General features: G+C 43.8%; 1 protein-coding gene across 1 annotated transcript; it reads right to left on the bottom strand.

Moving 5' to 3' along the window:
• Positions 1-853: 853 nt before the first annotated feature.
• On the bottom strand, positions 854-14,111 carry si:ch211-152p11.4 (uncharacterized). Its single transcript, XM_036971670.2, has 6 exons — positions 13,447-14,111; positions 11,534-12,335; positions 10,600-10,649; positions 9,482-9,612; positions 3,659-3,825; positions 854-2,797 (listed from the first exon to the last, which is right to left on the bottom strand). Exons 2-6 carry the CDS (start codon positions 12,056-12,058, stop codon positions 2,627-2,629), a joined length of 1,044 nt encoding a protein of 347 aa, XP_036827565.2. The 5' UTR covers positions 12,059-12,335; positions 13,447-14,111; the 3' UTR covers positions 854-2,626.
• Between the last annotated feature and the right edge of the window lie 5,335 nt (positions 14,112-19,446).

The raw sequence follows: 19,446 nt of genomic DNA, 5'->3' as shown, positions 1-19,446 counted from the left end.
AGTAGTGCCAAATTATTTACGATCTAGCAACAAATGATCTGTCTTGATGTGTTAATAAAAACCATTCATCTGAGGGATGTATTTGAAGGAAACTGCTCCTGCTCTTCCCCCCCCCCCCCCCCCCCCCCCCCCCCAGAGTCTTTAAAAAGGCTACTTCCTTGAGCGGGCCTCTATCAGTGTGAACTGCGTTGGGTTTCACATGCACTACACACTACACACAAAACGGCACCTTCAGAAAGTATTCACACCTAGACTTTTTCCACATTTTGTTGTTAGAGCCTGAAATTTCAAAAGGATTCAATTAAGATGAAAAAAATAAATAATTAATTGTCACTGGCCACTGACAAAATACCCCATCATGTCAAAGTGGAATTATGTTTTTTTTAAATGAATTACACATGAAAAGCTGAAATGTCTTTAGTTAATAAGTATTCAACCCCTTTGTTATGGAAAAGCCTAAATAGGTTCTGGAGTAAAAAATGTGCTTAAGAAGTCACATAACTTTGTACCCAAGTAGAGACTAACATTATTTTTTAAATGACTACCTCATCTCTGTACCCCACACATACACATAACTGGAAGGTCCCTCTGTCCAGCAGTGAATTTCAAAACAGATTCAATCACAAAGACCAGGGAGGTTTTTCAATGCCTCAAACAGCACCTATTGGTAAATGGGTTAAAAATGTTTTTAAAACTCAGACATTTGAATATCTGTTTGAGTTATGGTGGAGTTGTTAAAATACACTTCAGATGGTGTATCAATACACCCAGTCACTACAAAGATACAGGTGTCCTACCTAACTCAGTTGCCAGAGAGGAAGGAAACCACTCACGGATTTCACTATGAGACCAGTGACTTTAAAAACAGTTAAAGAGTTTAATGGCTTTAATAGGAGAAAACGGAGGATGGATCAACAACATTGTTGTTGCTCCACAAAACGAACCTAATTGACAGAATGAAAATAACGTTTTGTCCGGAATACAAAGTGATATGTTCGGGATAAACTCTCCAGATTTTCAAGCAAAGTGGTTGCTGCATCATGTTATGTGTATGCTTGTAATCATTAAGGATTGTGGAGTTTTTCAGGATAAAAAAAAAATAAAATGGAATCGAGCTAAGCACAGACAAAATCCTAGAGGGAAAACCTTGTTCAGTCTGCTTTCCACTAGACACTGGTAGATGAATTCACCTTTCAGCAGGATAATAACATAAAACACAAGGCCAAATCTAAACTGGAGTTGCTTACCAAGCCACAGTGAATGTTCTTGAGAGGCCGAGTTACAGTTTTGACTTAAATCTACAGCAAGACCTGAACATGTTTGTCTAGCAAGGATGACAGAGCTTGAAGAATTTTAAAAAGAATAATGGGCAAATGTTGCACAATCCAGGTGTGGAAAACTATTAGAGATTTACACAGAGAGGTGCCAGAGGTGCTTCTACAAAGTATTGACTCAGGTGTGTGAACACTTATGTAAAAAAAATAATTAAAAAAATATTTGTTTTTACTTTGTCATTATGGGATAGTGTGTACATGGGTTAGAATTTTTTTTAAAGTTATTTAATACATTTTCAAGTCAGGTTGTAACAACAACATGAGAGAGAGAGCGAGAGACAGACAGAGAGCGCGAGAGAGAGAGAGCGAGAGAGAGACAGAGAGCGCGAGAGAGAGAGCAAGAGAGAGCGAGAGAGAGACAGACCGAGAGAGAGCGAGCGACAGAGAGAGCGAGAGAGCGAGAGAGACAGACAGAGACAGACAGACAGAGAGAGAGACAGAGAGAGACAGACAAACAGAGAGAGAGAGACAGAGAGACAGGGGTATGAATACTTTCTGAAGGCACTGCAAGTAACTCAGTTCTTTAACTAGAGCTCCGTCTTGGCTGTTTTTTTTCCTTTCTGTTGGCGCTTTTCCGTACGTGCTCATTGGACCGTGGGGGACCTATCGAGTTAAAAAGAGGACGTTTAATGATTACAAACATTGAGATCTGCATAGTTTCACGCCACCTCGGGTTGCACCTCTCTAAGTCATGGAAAAAAACAGACCCCTGTCTCGTAACCCGAGTTTATCGCTTGGCAAGCTCCTTCCATCCATCCAAACCCCTTTCCCTGCTTTTACCTCCCTTAAGCCCCTTTCACACCCCAAGCAGTACAAACACCTGGGTCATGTTCATTAGGCATCGAATTAAGAAAACCTGACTGAAACAGTGGAGGGACTATCTGGACTTGTCCAATTAAAAAAAACACTCTTGTCTTCTGTTGCAAAACAAACAAAAAATGTCAAGTGCTTCTGTTCCCTAATGAATGAAACACCAGCCTGCTCATCTACTGGCATTTAAACCCCTTTAAACCCTCTTTAACTCTGCATTGTAACTGTCCCCACCACTGCTCCGTATCTACAAAAGTACTTTGGGAGAAAGGATGAAGAGCGGAGAATAAGGATGCAGCCACAGGGATGCGGCCTTTAGGTCTCCATTCATTTTGTATTGTGGAAGTTCAGAGATTGAGACAAAATGTGCAGTAGCGTTTAACGTGAATTCTCCGCGAACGTAGGAACATTGCCATTAAAAATGTCAAATTGCACTATAGTGCTGAACTTCTGCGATATGGATTGACTGGAGTCCTTAGTCTCTAGTCAGCCTGGCCCAGCAAGGTGAGGTAGATGGTGGACTGGAGGAAGCGAGGGTAGCAGTCTGTATCCAGGAGGGAGTAGATGCGTTTCTGGGCGTGAGACAGGGAGGTGTGTGATGGGGCCTGTAGGAGCTGTGTGGTTAGATCTCTGGTCTTACTGTCCAAGTTCACCTGAGAAGAGAGAAAAGAGAGCGAGAGAGAAAAGAGAAAAAAGAAAAGAGCAGAGAGAATAGAGAGCGAGAGAGAATAGAGAGCGAGAGAGAATAGAGAGAGAATAGAGAGCGAGAGAATAGAGAGCGAGAGAGAATAGAGAGCGAGAGAGAAAAGAGAGAATAGAGAGCGAGAGAGAATAGAGAGAGAATAGAGAGCGAGAGAATAGAGAGCGAGAGAGAATAGAGAGCGAGAGAGAAAAGAGAGAATAGAGAGCGAGAGAGAATAGAGAGCGAGAGAGAATAGAGAGCGAGAGAGAAAAGAGAGAATAGAGAGCGAGAGAGAATAGAGAGAGAATAGAGAGCGAGAGAATAGAGAGCGAGAGAGAAAAGAGAGCGAGAGAGAAAAGAGAGCGAGAGAGAAAAGAGAGCGAGAGAGAAAAGAGAGCGAGAGAGAAAAGAGAGCGAGAGAGAAAAGAGAGCGAGAGAGAAAAGAGAGTGAGAGAGAAAAGAGAGCGAGAATGAACTGGGTCCAGATAAGTTAAAAAGACACTGATTAATAAACTTCCATGCAGGTTGTAGTAGATAGGAAAGATAACCATGGCAACATAATCCTGGTAGATGGATGGAGACACTGACAGATATAAAAGCCAGCCGGAACAACAGATAGACGGACAGCCAGCCAGGCAGGGAGGACCACAGACAGAAACAGGCCCGCCCGCCAGCCAGCCCAAGTCAATGTATAGACAAAGTCTGATAGACGGACAGCCAGCCAGGCAGGGAGGACCACAGACAGAAACAGGCCCGTCCACCAGCCAGCCAGCCAGCCAGCCAGCCAGCCCGCAAGCCAGCCCAAGTCAATGCATAGACAAAGTCTGTATACCTCTCGCGGTGCCCCCGCCTCGATATAGGTGACAGTGATCTCCTTGGCCCGTCTGTGCAGGCTGAAGTTGTTGGAGGAGTTTCTGTACTGCTCACAGGCCAGATAGAACTGCAGATTCTCCTCACTAAACTCTGAGCGAAGGAATGCTCCAAACACAGACACGCCCACTGGAGAGGGGGAGGGGGGGTTGAAGACGAGAGAGAGGGGGAGGAGTATTAGGGTTTATGAAAATACACCACATTTAGGACGTCACTAGAGAGGAAGAGGAGACAGATGGGATGTTCACACACTTGGCCAATACAGTGACATGCAAACAAACACGTACATACTGCACACACACACACGTACACACTATTGGCCAATACAGTGACATGCAAACACACACTTAGAAATATTTACATAGATACAGCACGTAAATATGCACAGACTGTAAAAGTCCTAAAATCAAATCATAGGATTTTTTTCACTACATTTTCATTATTGCCATCTAAAATCTGTCATATATACATCCCCTCCATACTCCCTCTCTCCCCCTCCCCTACTTCTCTCTCACCCCTACTTCTCTTTCTCTCCCCCTCCCCTACTTCTCTTTCTCTCCCCCTCCCCTACTTCTCTTTCTCTCCCCCTCCCCTACTCTCTCTCTCCCCCTCCCCTACTCTCTCTCTCCCCCTCTCCTACTTCTCTCTCTCCCCCCCTCCTACTTCTCTCTCTCCCCCCCTCCTACTTCTCTCTCTCCCCCCCTCCTACTTCTCTCTCTCCCCCCCTCCTACTTCTCTCTCTCCCCTCCTCCTACTTCTCTCTCTCCCCCCTCCTACTTCTCTCTCTCCCCCCTCCCCTACTTCTCTCTCCCCCCTCCCCTACTTCTCTCTCCCCCCTCCCCTACTTCTCTCCCCCCTCTCCCCTACTTCTCTCCCCCCTCTCCCCTACTTCTCTCCCCCTCCCCTACTTCTCCCCCCTCCTCCCCTACTTCTTTCTCTCTCTCCCCCTTCCCTACTTCTTTCTCTCCCCCTCCCCTACTTCTTTCTCTCTCCCCCTCCCCTACTTCTTTCTCTCTCTCCCTCCCCTACTTCTCTCTCCCTCCCCTACTTCTTTCTCTCCCCCTCCGCTACTTCTTTCTCCCCCCTCCTCCCCTACTTCTTTCTCTCCCCCTCCTCCCCTACTTCTTTCTCTCCCCCTCCCCTACTTCTTTCTCTCTCTCCCTCCCCTACTTCTTTCTCTCTCTCCCTCCCCTACTTCTTTCTCTCCCCCTCCCCTACTTCTTTCTCTCTCTCCCTCCCCTACTTCTTTCTCTCTCTCCCTCCCCTACTTCTTTCTCTCTCTCCCCTACTTCTTTCTCTCTCTCCCTCCCCTACTTCTTTCTCTCTCTCCCTCCCCTACTTCTCTCTCTCCCTCCCCTACTTCTTTCTCTCCCCCTCCGCTACTTCTTTCTCCCCCCTCCTCCCCTACTTCTTTCTCTCTCTCCCCTCCCCTACTTCTTTCTCTCTTCCCCTCCCCTACTTCTTTCTCTCTCTCCCCTCCCCTACTTCTTTCTCTCTCTCCCCTCCCCTACTTCTTTCTCTCTCCCCCTCCCCTACTTCTTTCTCTCCTCCCCTACTTCTTTCTCTCCTCCCCTACTTATTTCTCTCCCCCCTACTTCTTTCTCTCTCCCCCTCCCCTACTTCTTTCTCTCTCCCCCTACTTCTTTCTCTCTCCCCCTCCCCTACTTTCTCTCCCCCCTCCCCTACTTTCTCTCCCTCCCTCCCCTACTTTCTCTCCCCCTCCCCCCTACTTTCTCTCCCCCTCCCCCCTACTTCTTTCTCTCTCCCTCCCCTCCCTCTCTCCCTCCCCCACTTCTTTCTCTCTCTCATTCACTTCTTGTTTTTGCTTAGACACTGGGTTACAACATATTTTTGTGCAAAGAGGAAATATAAGAGGGCAGCAGATTGCGGACACAGTGGTTATTATACAGTGGTTATCCTCGTAAACAGCCTCTATGTTAAAGTTATCCTCTCAAAACAGGCTGTACGTGGTGTTAAAGTTGTGCAGACTGTCAGACTAAGCTTGGCCACCACAATCACTGCATGCTTTCCAAAACCTCTAGCTATTGACCTTTAACTAAGTGCTTGAGCAACCTTTTAAAGTTCACAATGTGTTTACACTACGTATTCAAGATTGTGTACTCGGCTCTTGTATACATATTACTAACATTAGAGTGGTGTGTATGTGCGTGTGTGTGTGTGCGTGTGTGTGTGTGTATGTGTGTGTGTGTGTGTGTGTGTGTATGTGTGTATGTGTGTGTGTGTGTGTGTATGTGTGTGTGTGTGTGTATGTGCGCGTGTGTGTGTGAATGTGTGTATGTGTGTGTTTGTGCGTGTGTGTGTGTGTATATGTGTGTATGTGTGTGTGTGTGTGTGCGTGTATGTGCGTGCGTGTGTGTGCGCGCGAATGTAAATCAAATAAAGAAACTACTTTCAGTTGATCTATATGACATTCAATCCCTCAGATAGGAGTTTATATTTCTAATAGACATGTGGCCTGTATTCGAACCAGGGACTGTAGTGACACCGTTTGCAATGAGATGCAGTGCCTTAGACCGCTGCACCACTCGGGAGCCCCATATACCTATCAATGTATGGTGCGTGGGGCATGTGTAGCCCTTACAGTGAAATACTTACTTACAAGCCCTTAATATCTTAACTTCTTAAAGCATTGTGAATAAAAGTAACAAATAATTCACCGGCAGAAGTAAAGTAGTAAAGTTCCACTTTGCTTCCTAATATAAATCCACTTTGCTTCCTAATATAAATCCACTTTGCTTCCTAATATAAATCCACTTTGCTTCCTAATATAAATCCACTTTGCTTCCTAATATAAATCCACTTTGCTTCCTAATATAAATCCACTTTGCTTCCTAATATAAATCCACTTTGCTTCCTAATATAAATCCACTTTGCTTCCTAATATAAATCCACTTTGCTTCCTAATATAAATCCACTTTGCTTCCTAATATAAATCCACTTTGCTTCCTAATATAAATCCACTTTGCTTCCTAATATAAATCCACTTTGCTTCCTAATATAAATCCACTTTGCTTCCTAATATAAATCCACTTTGCTTCCTAATATAAATCCACTTTGCTTCCTAATATAAATCCACTTTGCCTCCTAATATAAATCCACTTTGCCTCCTAATATAAATCCACTTTGCTTCCTAATATAAATCCACTTTGCTTCCTAATATAAATCCACTTTGCTTCCTAATATAAATCCACTTTGCTTCCTAATATAAATCCACTTTGCTTCCTAATATAAATCCACTTTGCTTCCTAATATAAATCCACTTTGCTTCCTAATATAAATCAATTTTGCTTCTTAATATAAATCCACTTTGCTTCCTAATATAAATCCACTTTGCTTCCTAATATAAATCCACTTTGCTTCCTAATATAAATCCACTTTGCTTCCTAATATAAATCCACTTTGCTTCCTAATATAAATCCACTTTGCTTCCTAATATAAATCCACTTTGCTTCCTAATATAAATCCACTTTGCTTCCTAATATAAATCCACTTTGCTTCCTAATATAAATCCACTTTGCTTCCTAATATAAATCCACTTTGCTTCCTAATATAAATCCACTTTGCTTCCTAATATAAATCCACTTTGCTTCCTAATATAAATCCACTTTGCCTCCTAATATAAATCCACTTTGCCTCCTAATATAAATCCACTTTGCTTCCTAATATAAATCCACTTTGCTTCCTAATATAAATCCACTTTGCTTCCTAATATAAATCCACTTTGCTTCCTAATATAAATCCACTTTGCTTCCTAATATAAATCCACTTTGCCTCCTAATATAAATCCACTTTGCTTCCTAATATAAATCCACTTTGCTTCCTAATATAAATCCACTTTGCTTCCTAATATAAATCCACTTTGCTTCCTAATATAAATCCACTTTGCTTCCTAATATAAATCCACTTTGCCTCCTAATATAAATCCACTTTGCCTCCTAATATAAATCCACTTTGCTTCCTAATATAAATCCACTTTGCTTCCTAATATAAATCCACTTTGCTTCCTAATATAAATCCACTTTGCTTCCTAATATAAATCCACTTTGCTTCCTAATATAAATCCACTTTGCTTCTTAATATAAATCCACTTTGCTTCTATAATTAAAATATTAGTTTGTATTTCTTACAGCTAGTTTACACTTTCTTTGCAAATTGTCACTAAATCATGTTAGCAGCTAATGTTAATCGCTAGTTAGCTGACTAGCTAATAAAATGTACTGAGTCAGAGTAAATGTAGCTAGCTAATACAGCCTGATACTGGTACTGGTGGAGGCCTAAATCAGCATGTTTGTGTATCAGTATCTTCTAAATCAAAGTGGAGCTGGCAAATCGCAATTGCAACACTTGGTTAAAAATATCATGCAGCCTTTACGTGGCAATGTAGAAATGATCTCGTTTTAGATCAACGTTTGGTTGAAGTTTGATTGAACAGTATTAAACAATCAGAATGGAGAAAGCCCCATTGCATTCTCACACAATCAGAATGGAGAAAGCCCCATTGCATTCTCACACAATCAGAATGGAGAAAGCCCCATTGCATTCTCAAACAATCAGAATGGAGAAAGCCCCATTGCATTCTCACACAATCAGAATGGAGAAAGCCCTATTGCATTCTCACACAATCAGAATGGAGAAAGCCCCATTGCATTCTCACAATCAGAATGGAGAAAGCTCCATTGCATTCTCACACAATCAGAATGGAGGAAGCCCCATTGCATTCTCACACAATCAGAATGGAGAAAGCCCCATTGCATTCTCACACAATCAGAATGGAGAAAGCCCCATTGCATTCTCAAACAATCAGAATGGAGAAAGCCCCATTACATTCTCACACAATCAGAATGGAGAAAGTCCCATTTACAAGTTATTTCACAGTAGAGGGTGGCCTGGTCTACCAGCCAGGAGGGTGGCCTGGTCTACTTACTCCGACTAGCCAGGAGGGTGGCCTGGTCTACTTACTCCGACTAGCCAGGAGGGTGGCCTGGTCTACTTACTCCGACTAGCCAGGAGGGTGGCCTGGTCTACTTACTCCGACTAGCCAGGAGGGTGGCCTGGTCTACTTACTCCGACTAGCCAGGAGGGTGGCCTGGTCTACTTACTCCAACTAGCCAGGAGGGTGGCCTGGTCTACTTACTCCAACTAGCCAGGAGGGTGGCCTGGTCTACTTACTCCGACTAGCCAGGAGGGTGGCCTGGTCTACTTACTCCGACTAGCCAGGAGGGTGGCCTGGTCTACTTACTCCAACTAGCCAGGAGGGTGGCCTGGTCTACTTACTCCAACTAGCCAGGAGGGTGGCCTGGTCTACTTACTCCGACTAGCCAGGAGGGTGGCCTGGTCTACTTACTCCGACTAGCCAGGAGGGTGGCCTGGTCTACTTACTCCAACTAGCCAGGAGGGTGGCCTGGTCTACTTACTCCAACTAGCCAGGAGGGTGGCCTGGTCTACTTACTCCGACTAGCCAGGAGGGTGGCCTGGTCTACTTACTCCAACTAGCCAGGAGGGTGGCCTGGTCTACTTACTCCGACTAGCCAGGAGGGTGGCCTGGTCTACTTACTCCGACTAGCCAGGAGGGTGGCCTGGTCTACTTACTCCGACTAGCCAGGAGGGTGGCCTGGTCTACTTACTCTGACTAGCCAGGAGGGTGGCCTGGTCTACTTACTCCGACTAGCCAGGAGGGTGGCCTGGTCTACTTACTCCGACTAGCCAGGAGGGTGGCCTGGTCTACTTACTCCGACTAGCCAGGAGGGTGGCCTGGTCTACTTACTCCGACTAGCCAGGAGGGCGTCCAGCGACTCAGCCCACTTATCCAGTTCCTCCCGGCTGAACTGGACCTTGCTGTGGCCCACCTGACTCCATTGGCGAAGGAACGGGAGGCGGGACCGCTGCTCTTTAACACTGGAGAGGAAGAGACAGGGGAGAGAGGGGAGAGAGGGAGAGACATGAAGGGGGAGAGAGGGAGAGACATGAAGGGGGAGAGAGGGAGAGACATGGAGATAGGGAGATAGGGAGAGACATGGAGAGACAGGGGAGATAGGGAGAGACATGGAGAGAGGGGGAGACAGGGAGAGACATGGAGAGAGGGGGAGACAGGGAGAGACATGGAGAGAGGGGGAGACAGGGAGAAACATGGAGAGAGGGGGAGACAGGGAGAAACATGGAGAGAGGGGGAGACAGGGAGAAACATGGAAAGAGGGGAGACAGGGAGAGACATGGAGAGAGGGGGAGACAGGGAAAGAGAATGAGAGAGAGGGAAAGAGAGAAAGGAGGGGTAAGGAGACAGGGGGAGACAGGGAAAGGGAGAGACAATGAGAAGTAGAGAGAGACAGGGAGAGCGAGAGAGACAGGGAGAGAGGGGGGGTAAGGAGAGAGGGGGAGACAAGGACAGAGAGATGAGGACAGACAGAGAGATGAGGACAGACAGAGAGACAAGGCGATGGATGACAAGATAAGAGTATGTTTTGGTGTGGTTGGATCTGATTCCATGACGACACCACCCTCATTTCCACAACTGGTTGGCTCAGTATCATTACAACCTCAAGGGTGGCATTCTTCCAAACGGAACTTCTTACTGTACATCCCAAATGGCACCCTATTCCCTATGTCGTTCCAGACAGGCACCCTGTTCCCTATGTCGTTCCAGACGGCACCCTATTCCCTATGTCGTTTCCTCTTTGAAAGAAACCTCGTCCCCATGCTATTGGCCACAGTGGAGGAAATGTACGGAGCGATTGCTAAGACAGTTACTGAATACCAATGAAGTGACGAGGATATTTTAGTATATCCGTGTGACATCAGCGTTGAAGATCAAAACATCCCCCCCCCCCCCAAACGGACTTTGGATGACCATCGGAATGCAATGCCCAGGCACATTGATGAGCTTACCGGTCTTTCTGCTCTGGGTTAAACAGGTTGGAGTGTGACGAATGGGGACTCTGAAAATAGAGACACGATTAGTTTATTTCCAAATTTAAATCATCGGCATGTGTCACACACTAACAGGCAGGCAGCACACACACACACACACACACACACACACACACACACACACACACACACACACACACCTCAGCGGTATGACCTTGGTTTTAGGCCCAATCGTAATATATAATTTAAGGAAGTTCTGTTTGAGCAATATTTTTCCGTCATCGTCGCCATAAGAAAACAACGTTGCCTCCGGGAAAGACTGTGGTTGAACTCAATGTGTGTGCCAATAGGAGAAGGACTTGTCACCACCAAACTTGGTATTCATTGCTTTTGCCATTTAGCAGATCAGATGCTATTATACAAAGGATAAAATTATGGATTTTAAGAGTGCTTAATGAGTTACGCATAATCTCAATCAAATTTTGAATATATGACTAAAAATGTAAATGTGATTGAATATGAAATCCTTAATTATGTCTTACTTTGACTTTTGATACTTAAGTATATTTAAAACCAAATATTTTTAGACTTTTATTCAAGTAGTATTTTACTGGGTGACTTTCACTTTTACTTGAGTAACTTTCTATTAAGGTATCTTTACTTTTACTCAAGTATGACAATTGGGTAGTTTTTCCACCACTGGGTGCAGGACACTACAGGGGGTGCAGGACACTACAGGGGGTGCAGGACACTACAGGGGACTAGAACTTATGTAGAACTAATCTAGAACTGATCTAGAACTAATGTAGAACTAAGCTAGAACTAAAGTAGTCAAAAGTCATCACACACACAAGCTATTCATTCCCACACATCCAGCCTAACACATCCAATACCAAACACACTGTCAGAGACCACTCCTCTAGTGACCCTGACCTCCCACGTCACTCTTTACCTGCCCAAACAGGCTCTTCAGATGTAGCTTGGCTGCTGACAGCTTGGCTCTGGCGTGGGACCGTTGCTGTGACTTGAAGGAAAAGGGGCTGGAGTCAAAGGTTGAGTACGAGGGAGAGGGCGGAGGCCGGTCGTGCCTGCCCACGCTCTCTGTGCTGCTACCCGAAGTCGCCGGCGCCAACTGGCCGTCACTGTACGCCCTGCATCCTTCGCTGAGGTTCACCACTCTCAGATGACCCTTACCCTCTGGCCTCCCCAGTTCTGTGACGTTCTCCACGCTGACGCTGTGCTCCTTGCCCAGCTCCCCCCTCCTCGGTGTCCTCCCAGGGCTGGCCTCAGGCTCCAGGATGATGGGCGTGGGGGGGAGAGAGGTGGTTCGCCCATCCAGTGTGTCCTCTCCCAGGTGTGGGGTGTAGGTGCCTGACTCCCCGTCCCGGCTGTGGTAGTTCTGGTCCTTAAGCTCCACCTTCTTCCACGGCAGGAAGTCCATATTCAATAGGGACCCCTCGGAGCTGAACCGACGCATGATGGCAGCGCCGCCGGATGGAGGGAAGGAGGGATATAGGTGCAGGTAGGGAACCACAGAAGGGAAGCCAAGCGGGTATGGGAAATGGAAGAGAGAGAGAGACAGAGAGAGACAGAGAGAGAGAGCGACACAGAGAGACAGAGAGAGCGACAGAGACAGAGAGACAGAGACAGAGACAGAGAGAGAGAGAGAGAGCGACACAGAGAGAGAGACAGAGAGAGCAACAGAGAGAGAGACAGAGACAGAGAGAGAGAGAGGAGAGACACTGGAGGAAAGACTGCAGCAAAGAACAGTGTTTAAAAGAAAACAGAGACGGGAGGAAGATCAAATCGGACAATCACAGAAAATGTAGAAATTCATCAGGGTCTACCGTTTCATATCATTGGTACACTTTTACAGAGTTAAGGTACACTTTTACAGAGTTATGTCTGCAAGCTGCTGAGTCAAAGCCAGCCACTCTGACATGCTCACAAGTCTGTACAGCTACAGGTAGAAACACAGGGCCGAATCCCAAAAGCTACCCTATTCCCTAAAATAGTGTTCTACTTTTGAACAGAGATCATGAGTATGTATGATCAGGAGTACCATGTCCGTTGCTGTCGTTGCCCCCCCTCCCGTGATATTCACGTGACATATTGAAAGCACCTATTAGTTTTCAACTGAAATGAAAAGACCTCAACATAAATGTGTTGGCCCCTTGGCTGCAATAATTAGATACACTGTAGCCGTCTACTGATGCGTGTTCAGATTTGTACTGATTTGAGTGCATCGTCTCCCTCCAACTTGACCCACATCTAAATGACATACAGTATTGTGACAAAAGATCACGTGTGAGTGAGACTGATTTTATTTAAACAGCAACATGTTTTCAACATTGTGTATTAAAGTAATAACTCTCAAATCAAATTGTATTGGGTCACATACACGTGTTTAGCAGATGTTATTGCGGTAACATCTGCTAAACATTCCGTGTTTATCTTGGGTATAAATAAAATCTTTAAAACCTGGGCTGCCGATAAGGCATTACATGAGTGTCAGGTAGCCTAGCGGTTAGAGCATTGGGCAGTCACCAAAAAGTCGCGAGTTCGAATACCCGAACCCACAAGGGTTGTGGGGGAGGGGGGAGTCTGTCGATATGCCCTGGAGCAAGGCATCTACCATCATTTGCTCCAGAGGTACTGTACTATGGCTGACTGACTCTGTAAAGCTAAATTTCACTGCACCTATCCAGTGTATGTAACATAACTGTTGACTACTGCTGCTGACTATTTTACACAGAAGTCGTATCTCTATCTCAATCCCACCGGAAGGGGAGTTTATTAATTCCCTCTTGTAAACACTACAGTGTAAACAAACAAAAAAAGATCCGGGGGGGTAAAATGTATTACCTCGATGTCCTGCGGTTACTCTGCCACCTGTGCTTTCATGACTTCGGCTCCAAAGGGTTCTCTGTCCCGGGAAGTAAGTCCTCTGTTTGAACCATATGTTAAGTCTCAGTTCGATTACGTTTGGTTTAGCTTGAGCGTCTCACTTGTGATTTCGGAGCGTTGCCAGGGGTGTATTCACTAGAAACCAAACGGAAGAAAATGGAACGAAAAGGGGAAGGACCTTCCTAAATGTGCCTATTGAGAAACTCCCGTTTCCCGTTTGGAATAAACGATTTTCGTTCCAAAACGTTTTGGACTAATCATTACACCCCTGGCAAGAAGCGGATTCGCGGACGCCCACTCTCTCTCTCCCTCCACCAAGTACTCTCAATCGTTAACAGTGTCCTGACGCTCCATGTGTTACCGAATAGCTGCAAATAAATAACAAGCGGACCGACACACGAAGGAAATTACTAGCACCGAGAAAGTTTCTCTACCTCAAACTTCACACGCAGAGCTGTTTTGTAATTATTTCACACGTGAATGACCCAGAAGCGCCTCTTGTCTGTGTCGCCACCAAAAACTCCGTCTCAGTTTGCCGTTGTCACTTGGAGCATAATTGTAGGTGTGTCCAGGAAAACCGCAATAAACCACTTAGGAGGAACTCACTGGGGTGGGCTTGCTATGGGTGGAATCATTAGCTATGTTTCCGGGTAACTTGTCCAGTGATTTTTTTTTTGTTGTTGTCGACATTTAGAAAGTTTGCATAGAAAATAGATGCAACAATAGCCTGCTAGGGTGCGGTTCCATTAACAGCTGAAATGTGTACCTTTTTGGACAAATTCACATAGAAATGTGGGTTATAGATCTGTCATTCTCATTGAAATCAAATCTAAGAAATGGTAGATCTGTTCTATGGTCGTCTGTAGCGCACAATCTATTGCTGCAATGCCTGTAATGCTTTCAAAGACATTCCTGATTGAGTAATGCAATTATCCAGCAGACATACTCAGGCATACACCACTCAAGAGCATGATAACTACACAGATATCATGTTCATCCCACTACATGCCAATTCTCTGCTACAATCAGTATTCCGCTATCCCTGAGTTCCCTGGCCCTAAACCAACCATGAGAGAGAGAGAGAGAGAGAGAGAGAGAGAGAGAGAGAGAGAGAGAGGGAGGAGAAAAGAGATGGGTGGTGGACTAGACTACTCTGATAGTGTCTATTCAACAGCACATCTCTGATAGTGTCTATTCAATAGTACATCTCTGGTAGTGTCTATTCAACAGCACATCTCTGATAGTGTCTATTCAACAGCACATCTCTGGTAGTGTCTATTCAACAGCACATATCTGGTAGTGTCTATTCAACAGCACATCTCTGATAGTGTCTATTCAACAGCACATCTCTGATAGTGTCTATTCAACAGCACATCTCTGATAGTGTCTATTCAACAGCACATCTCTGATAGTGTCTATTCAACAGCACATCTCTGGTAGTGTCTATTCAACAGCACATCTCTGGTAGTGTCTATTCAACAGCACATCTCTGGTAGTGTCTATTCAACAGCCCATCTCTGGTAGTGTCTATTCAACAGCACATCTCTGATAGTGTCTATTCAACAGCACATCTCTGATAGTGTCTATTCAACAGCACATCTCTGATAGTGTCTATTCAACAGCACATCTCTGATAGTGTCTATTCAACAGCACATCTCTGATAGTGTCTATTCAACAGCACATCTCTGGTAGTGTCTATTCAACAGCACATCTCTGGTAGTGTCTATTCAACAGCACATCTCTGATAGTGTCTATTCAACAGCACATCTCTGGTAGTGTCTATTCAACAGCACATCTCTGGTAGTGTCTATTCAACAGCACATCTCTGGTAGTGTCTATTCAACAGCACATCTCTGATAGTGTCTATTCAACAGCACATCTCTGATAGTGTCTATTCAACAGCACATCTCTGATAGTGTCTATTCAACAGTACATCTCTGATAGTGTCTATTCAACAGCACATCTCTGATAGTGTCTATTCAACAGCACATATCTGATAGTGTCTATTCAACAGCACATCTCTGATAGTGTCTATTCAACAGCACATATCTGGTAGTGTCTATTCAACAGCACATCTCTGATAGTGTCTATTCAACAGCACATATCTGGTAGTGTCTATTCAACAGCACATCTCTGGTAGTGTCCATTCAACAGCACATCTCTGGTAGTGTCTATTCAACAGCCCATCTCTGGTAGTGTCTATTCAACAGCACATATCTGGTAGTGTCTATTCAACAGCCCATCTCTGATAGTGTCTATTCAACAGCCCATCTCTGATAGTGTCTATTCAACAGCACATCTCTGGTAGTGTCTATTCAACAGCACATATCTGGTAGTGTCCATTCAACAGCACATCTCTGATAGTGTCTATTCAACAGCACATCTCTGGTAGTGTCTATTCAACAGCACATATCTGGTAGTGTCCATTCAACAGCACATCTCTGATAGTGTCTATTCAACAGCACATCTCTGGTAGTGTCTATTCAACAGCACATCTCTGATAGTGTCTATTCAACAGCACATATCTGGTAGTGTCCATTCAACAGCACATCTCTGATAGTGTCTATTCAACAGCACATATCTGGTAGTGTCTATTCAACAGCACATCTCTGGTAGTGTCTATTCAACAGCACATCTCTGGTAGTGTCTATCCAACAGTTCAGTGAGCTCAACGCTGATGCTCCTTATCCAACTACCACCCTAGACAAATTAATTATTTCACATAATATAATTCAAGGTAATGTAAATATTTAAACCATCTTCGAAGGGGGGAAAAATGGAGTTGCATAATCATTGTGTTGTGTGCATATCTGAGGTTCTGTGGCAGGTGGATGAGCAGAGGGAGCCACAGGAGGTAGCTACCCTCTCTGAGAGTCTTTCAACATCGACAACACAGGCAACACGACAGTGTTCATAACTGTTTCCAAGTCTACAATCACTGTACTTGGGGGTTTACGTTTCCAAAGCAGACAGGCTTTTGAAGTTACAGAGTGTGGTGAACTTGACATGTATAGAGATGGCGTTCCCTCTAGTGGTAGACTGGCCACTCTACACACTGAAATCGTGATGTCAGAGGGCGCTTTTGTCGTTTGGAGGAGGTCTGTTCTGCATCGTTATGCTTGCCTTTGTTGTTATCATTGAGGCTGAACCGGATAGTGTGTGTAGTTAAAATGACATCAAGATCATCACGTGGATTTAACCTAGCAAACTAGCTAGATATTGTTGATTTACTGCTGCTCTTTAATTATTTGTTACTTTATTTCTTATTTTTTGGGGGGTGGGGGGGGTTTGTTAAAACTGCATTGTTGGCTAAGAGCTTGTAAGGTAGCATTTCACTGTAAGGTCTACCTACACCTGTTGTATTCGGTGCATGTGACAAATACAATTTGATTTGATAGTTTAGTGACCTATCTTCCTCTGAGTGTTTTGCGTTGTTAGCTTGTCAGCTAGCTTAGCGTTTGTTATCTTCATTAGCTTGTCAACTAGCTTAGCGTTTGTTATCTTCATTAGCTTGTCAACTAGCTTAGCGTTTGTTATCTTCATTAGCTTGTCAACTAGCTTAGCGTTCATTTGTTATCTTCATTAGCTTGTCAGCTAGCGAGTATTAGCTAGCTAAGTGGCTTGCTAGTTCAAATGAAGCATAAATGACAAACTTTTTACAAACTTTTATTCGTCATGAACATTACAAGTCAAAAGGGATTTCCCTCCACAAATTAACAACCGAAAATAAGGTAGAACTCTGTAATTATACATAAATAATTATACATGAAGAAAAAAACACCAATGATATTAGGCAAAGCTAAGCAAATGTATAAAAACAATTCCAGTTGCCTACTCACATGTTGTTCAATATTTACCTAGATGGGTAGGCATGTAACCTAATTCAAGGATATTAGCTGAATTTCTAATTATAGAGAATTATCATTTAATTTCCATAGTGAATTATTGTAATGTTTGTTTATGTGGCAATTAAGCCCATAAGGGATGAATTGACAATTTGACACAAAAATAAAATGTTATTAACTAATTAATTTTAAATTCAGAATAAATATAAAATGGAAGGACATTTGTCTATAATGTTGTCATGTTAATATCATAACTTTTCTGATAAAGTTCAGAACATCTAGGTTAAAAAGGTTATTACATTTAGTTAATGTCTGTCACTGTCTCTCCACCCCGGTGAAGATAGAGTCCCTGGTTTCCATGGCCACCCAGAGTTTCTGCCAGAAGATCCCGGTGTGCTCCCCAGCTCTGAGCCAGATCAGGTAGGTCGGTTTCTTCAGCTGCCTCCTCATGCGGTGGTAAGAAGAGAGCTGCTGGTCTGGGATCTCTTCCAGGAACACGACTCCGGGGTGCTGGCCTTCTAGGCAGAGTTGCAAAGAAAAAAACATATCTCAGACTGGCTAATAAAAGATTAAGATGGGCAAAATTACACAGACACAGGACAGAGGAACTCTGCCTAGAAGGCCAGCTTCCCGGAGTCGCCTCTTCACTGTTGACCTTGAGACTGGTGTTTTGCAGGTACTATTTAATGAAGCTGCCAGTTGAGGACTTGTGAGGTGTCTGTTTCTCAAACTAGACACTCTAATGTACTTGTCCTCTTGCTCAGTTGGGCCTCCCACTCCTCTTTCTATTCTGGTTAGAGCCAGTTTTGCTCTGTTCTGTGAAGGGAGTAGTACACAACGTTGTACAAGATCTACAGTTTCTTGGCAATTTCTCGCATGGAATAGCCTTAATTTCTCAGAATAAGAATAGACTGACGTGTTTCAGAAGAAAGTACTTTGTTTCTGTCCATTTTGAGCCTGTAATCGAACCCACAAATGCTGATGCTCCAGATACTCAACTAGTCTAAAGGCCAGTTTTATTGCTTCTTTAATCAGAACAGCAGTTTTCAGCTGTGCTAACATAATTACAAAAGGGTTTTCTAATGATCAATTAGTCTTTTAAAATGATAAACTTGGATTAGCTAACACAACGAGCCATTGGAACACAGGAGTGATGGTTGCTGGTAATGGGCCTCTGTATGCCTATGTAGATATTCTATTAAAAATCAGCTGTTTCCAGCTACAATAGTCACTTGCAACATTAACAATGTCTACACTATATTTCTGATCAATTTGATGTTATTTTAATGGAGAAAAAAATGTGTTTTTCTTTTTAAAAACAAGGACATTTCTAAGTTTGACCCCAAACTTTTGAACGCTAGTGTATGTGTGAAGGGATTTTATTTGCAGCTAGAGTGAGGGTTGTAAGGTTGACCAATCTCTCAATTTCCCCATTTTCCATACTGGTAATTTGATTGTCAATAAAAGCCAAACTGTTGAGTGATTGTAAACTTGTAAAGGTCTTCTTTATTGATTGGGTTCAGCTTATTTCCATTCAACTGCAGGGTCTCTATTGAAAGCACAATTCAAAGTTTTTTCATTCATTTTTTTTCCCTACTGTATTATTGACTGTATGTTTTGTTTATTCCATGTGTAACTCTGTATTGTTGTATGTGTCGAACTGCTTTGCTTTATCTTGGCCAGGTCACAGTTGTAAATGAGAACTTGTTCTCAACTAGCCTACCTGGTTAAATAAAGGTGTTCTCAACTAGCCTACCTGGTTAAATAAAGGTGAAATAAAAATAAATAAATGTCTTTCCTTCAAATCCTGGAAGACACATCTTATAGTGGTAAAGGACGAGTTGTATGAGTCCTGTTAGAATGGTAACATCTGAGCAATCCAGAGTATTGACGTTATTGAAACTGAGATCCAAGAAATGTAGAGTTGGGAGATTCCTCATGGCATTTGTTACAGAGTAAAGCTTGTTGTGGCTTAGTCTTAGATTTATCAGCTGCTTAATGGATCTGAATGACGACTCAAGACAGCTCAGACATATTGTCTGATAAATCAAGCTTGGTTTGGGGGTTGACTGCAGCAAATCCTCAGATACAAAACTGATGTAATTTTTTTTTC

Source organism: Oncorhynchus mykiss, chromosome 30 (assembly GCF_057628025.1).
Source record: "Oncorhynchus mykiss isolate SJ-2025 chromosome 30, ASM5762802v1, whole genome shotgun sequence".
NCBI lineage: Eukaryota > Metazoa > Chordata > Actinopteri > Salmoniformes > Salmonidae > Oncorhynchus > Oncorhynchus mykiss.
Note: the sequence above shows the minus strand (reverse complement) of the source record. Positions and strands in the feature narration are given on the sequence as shown.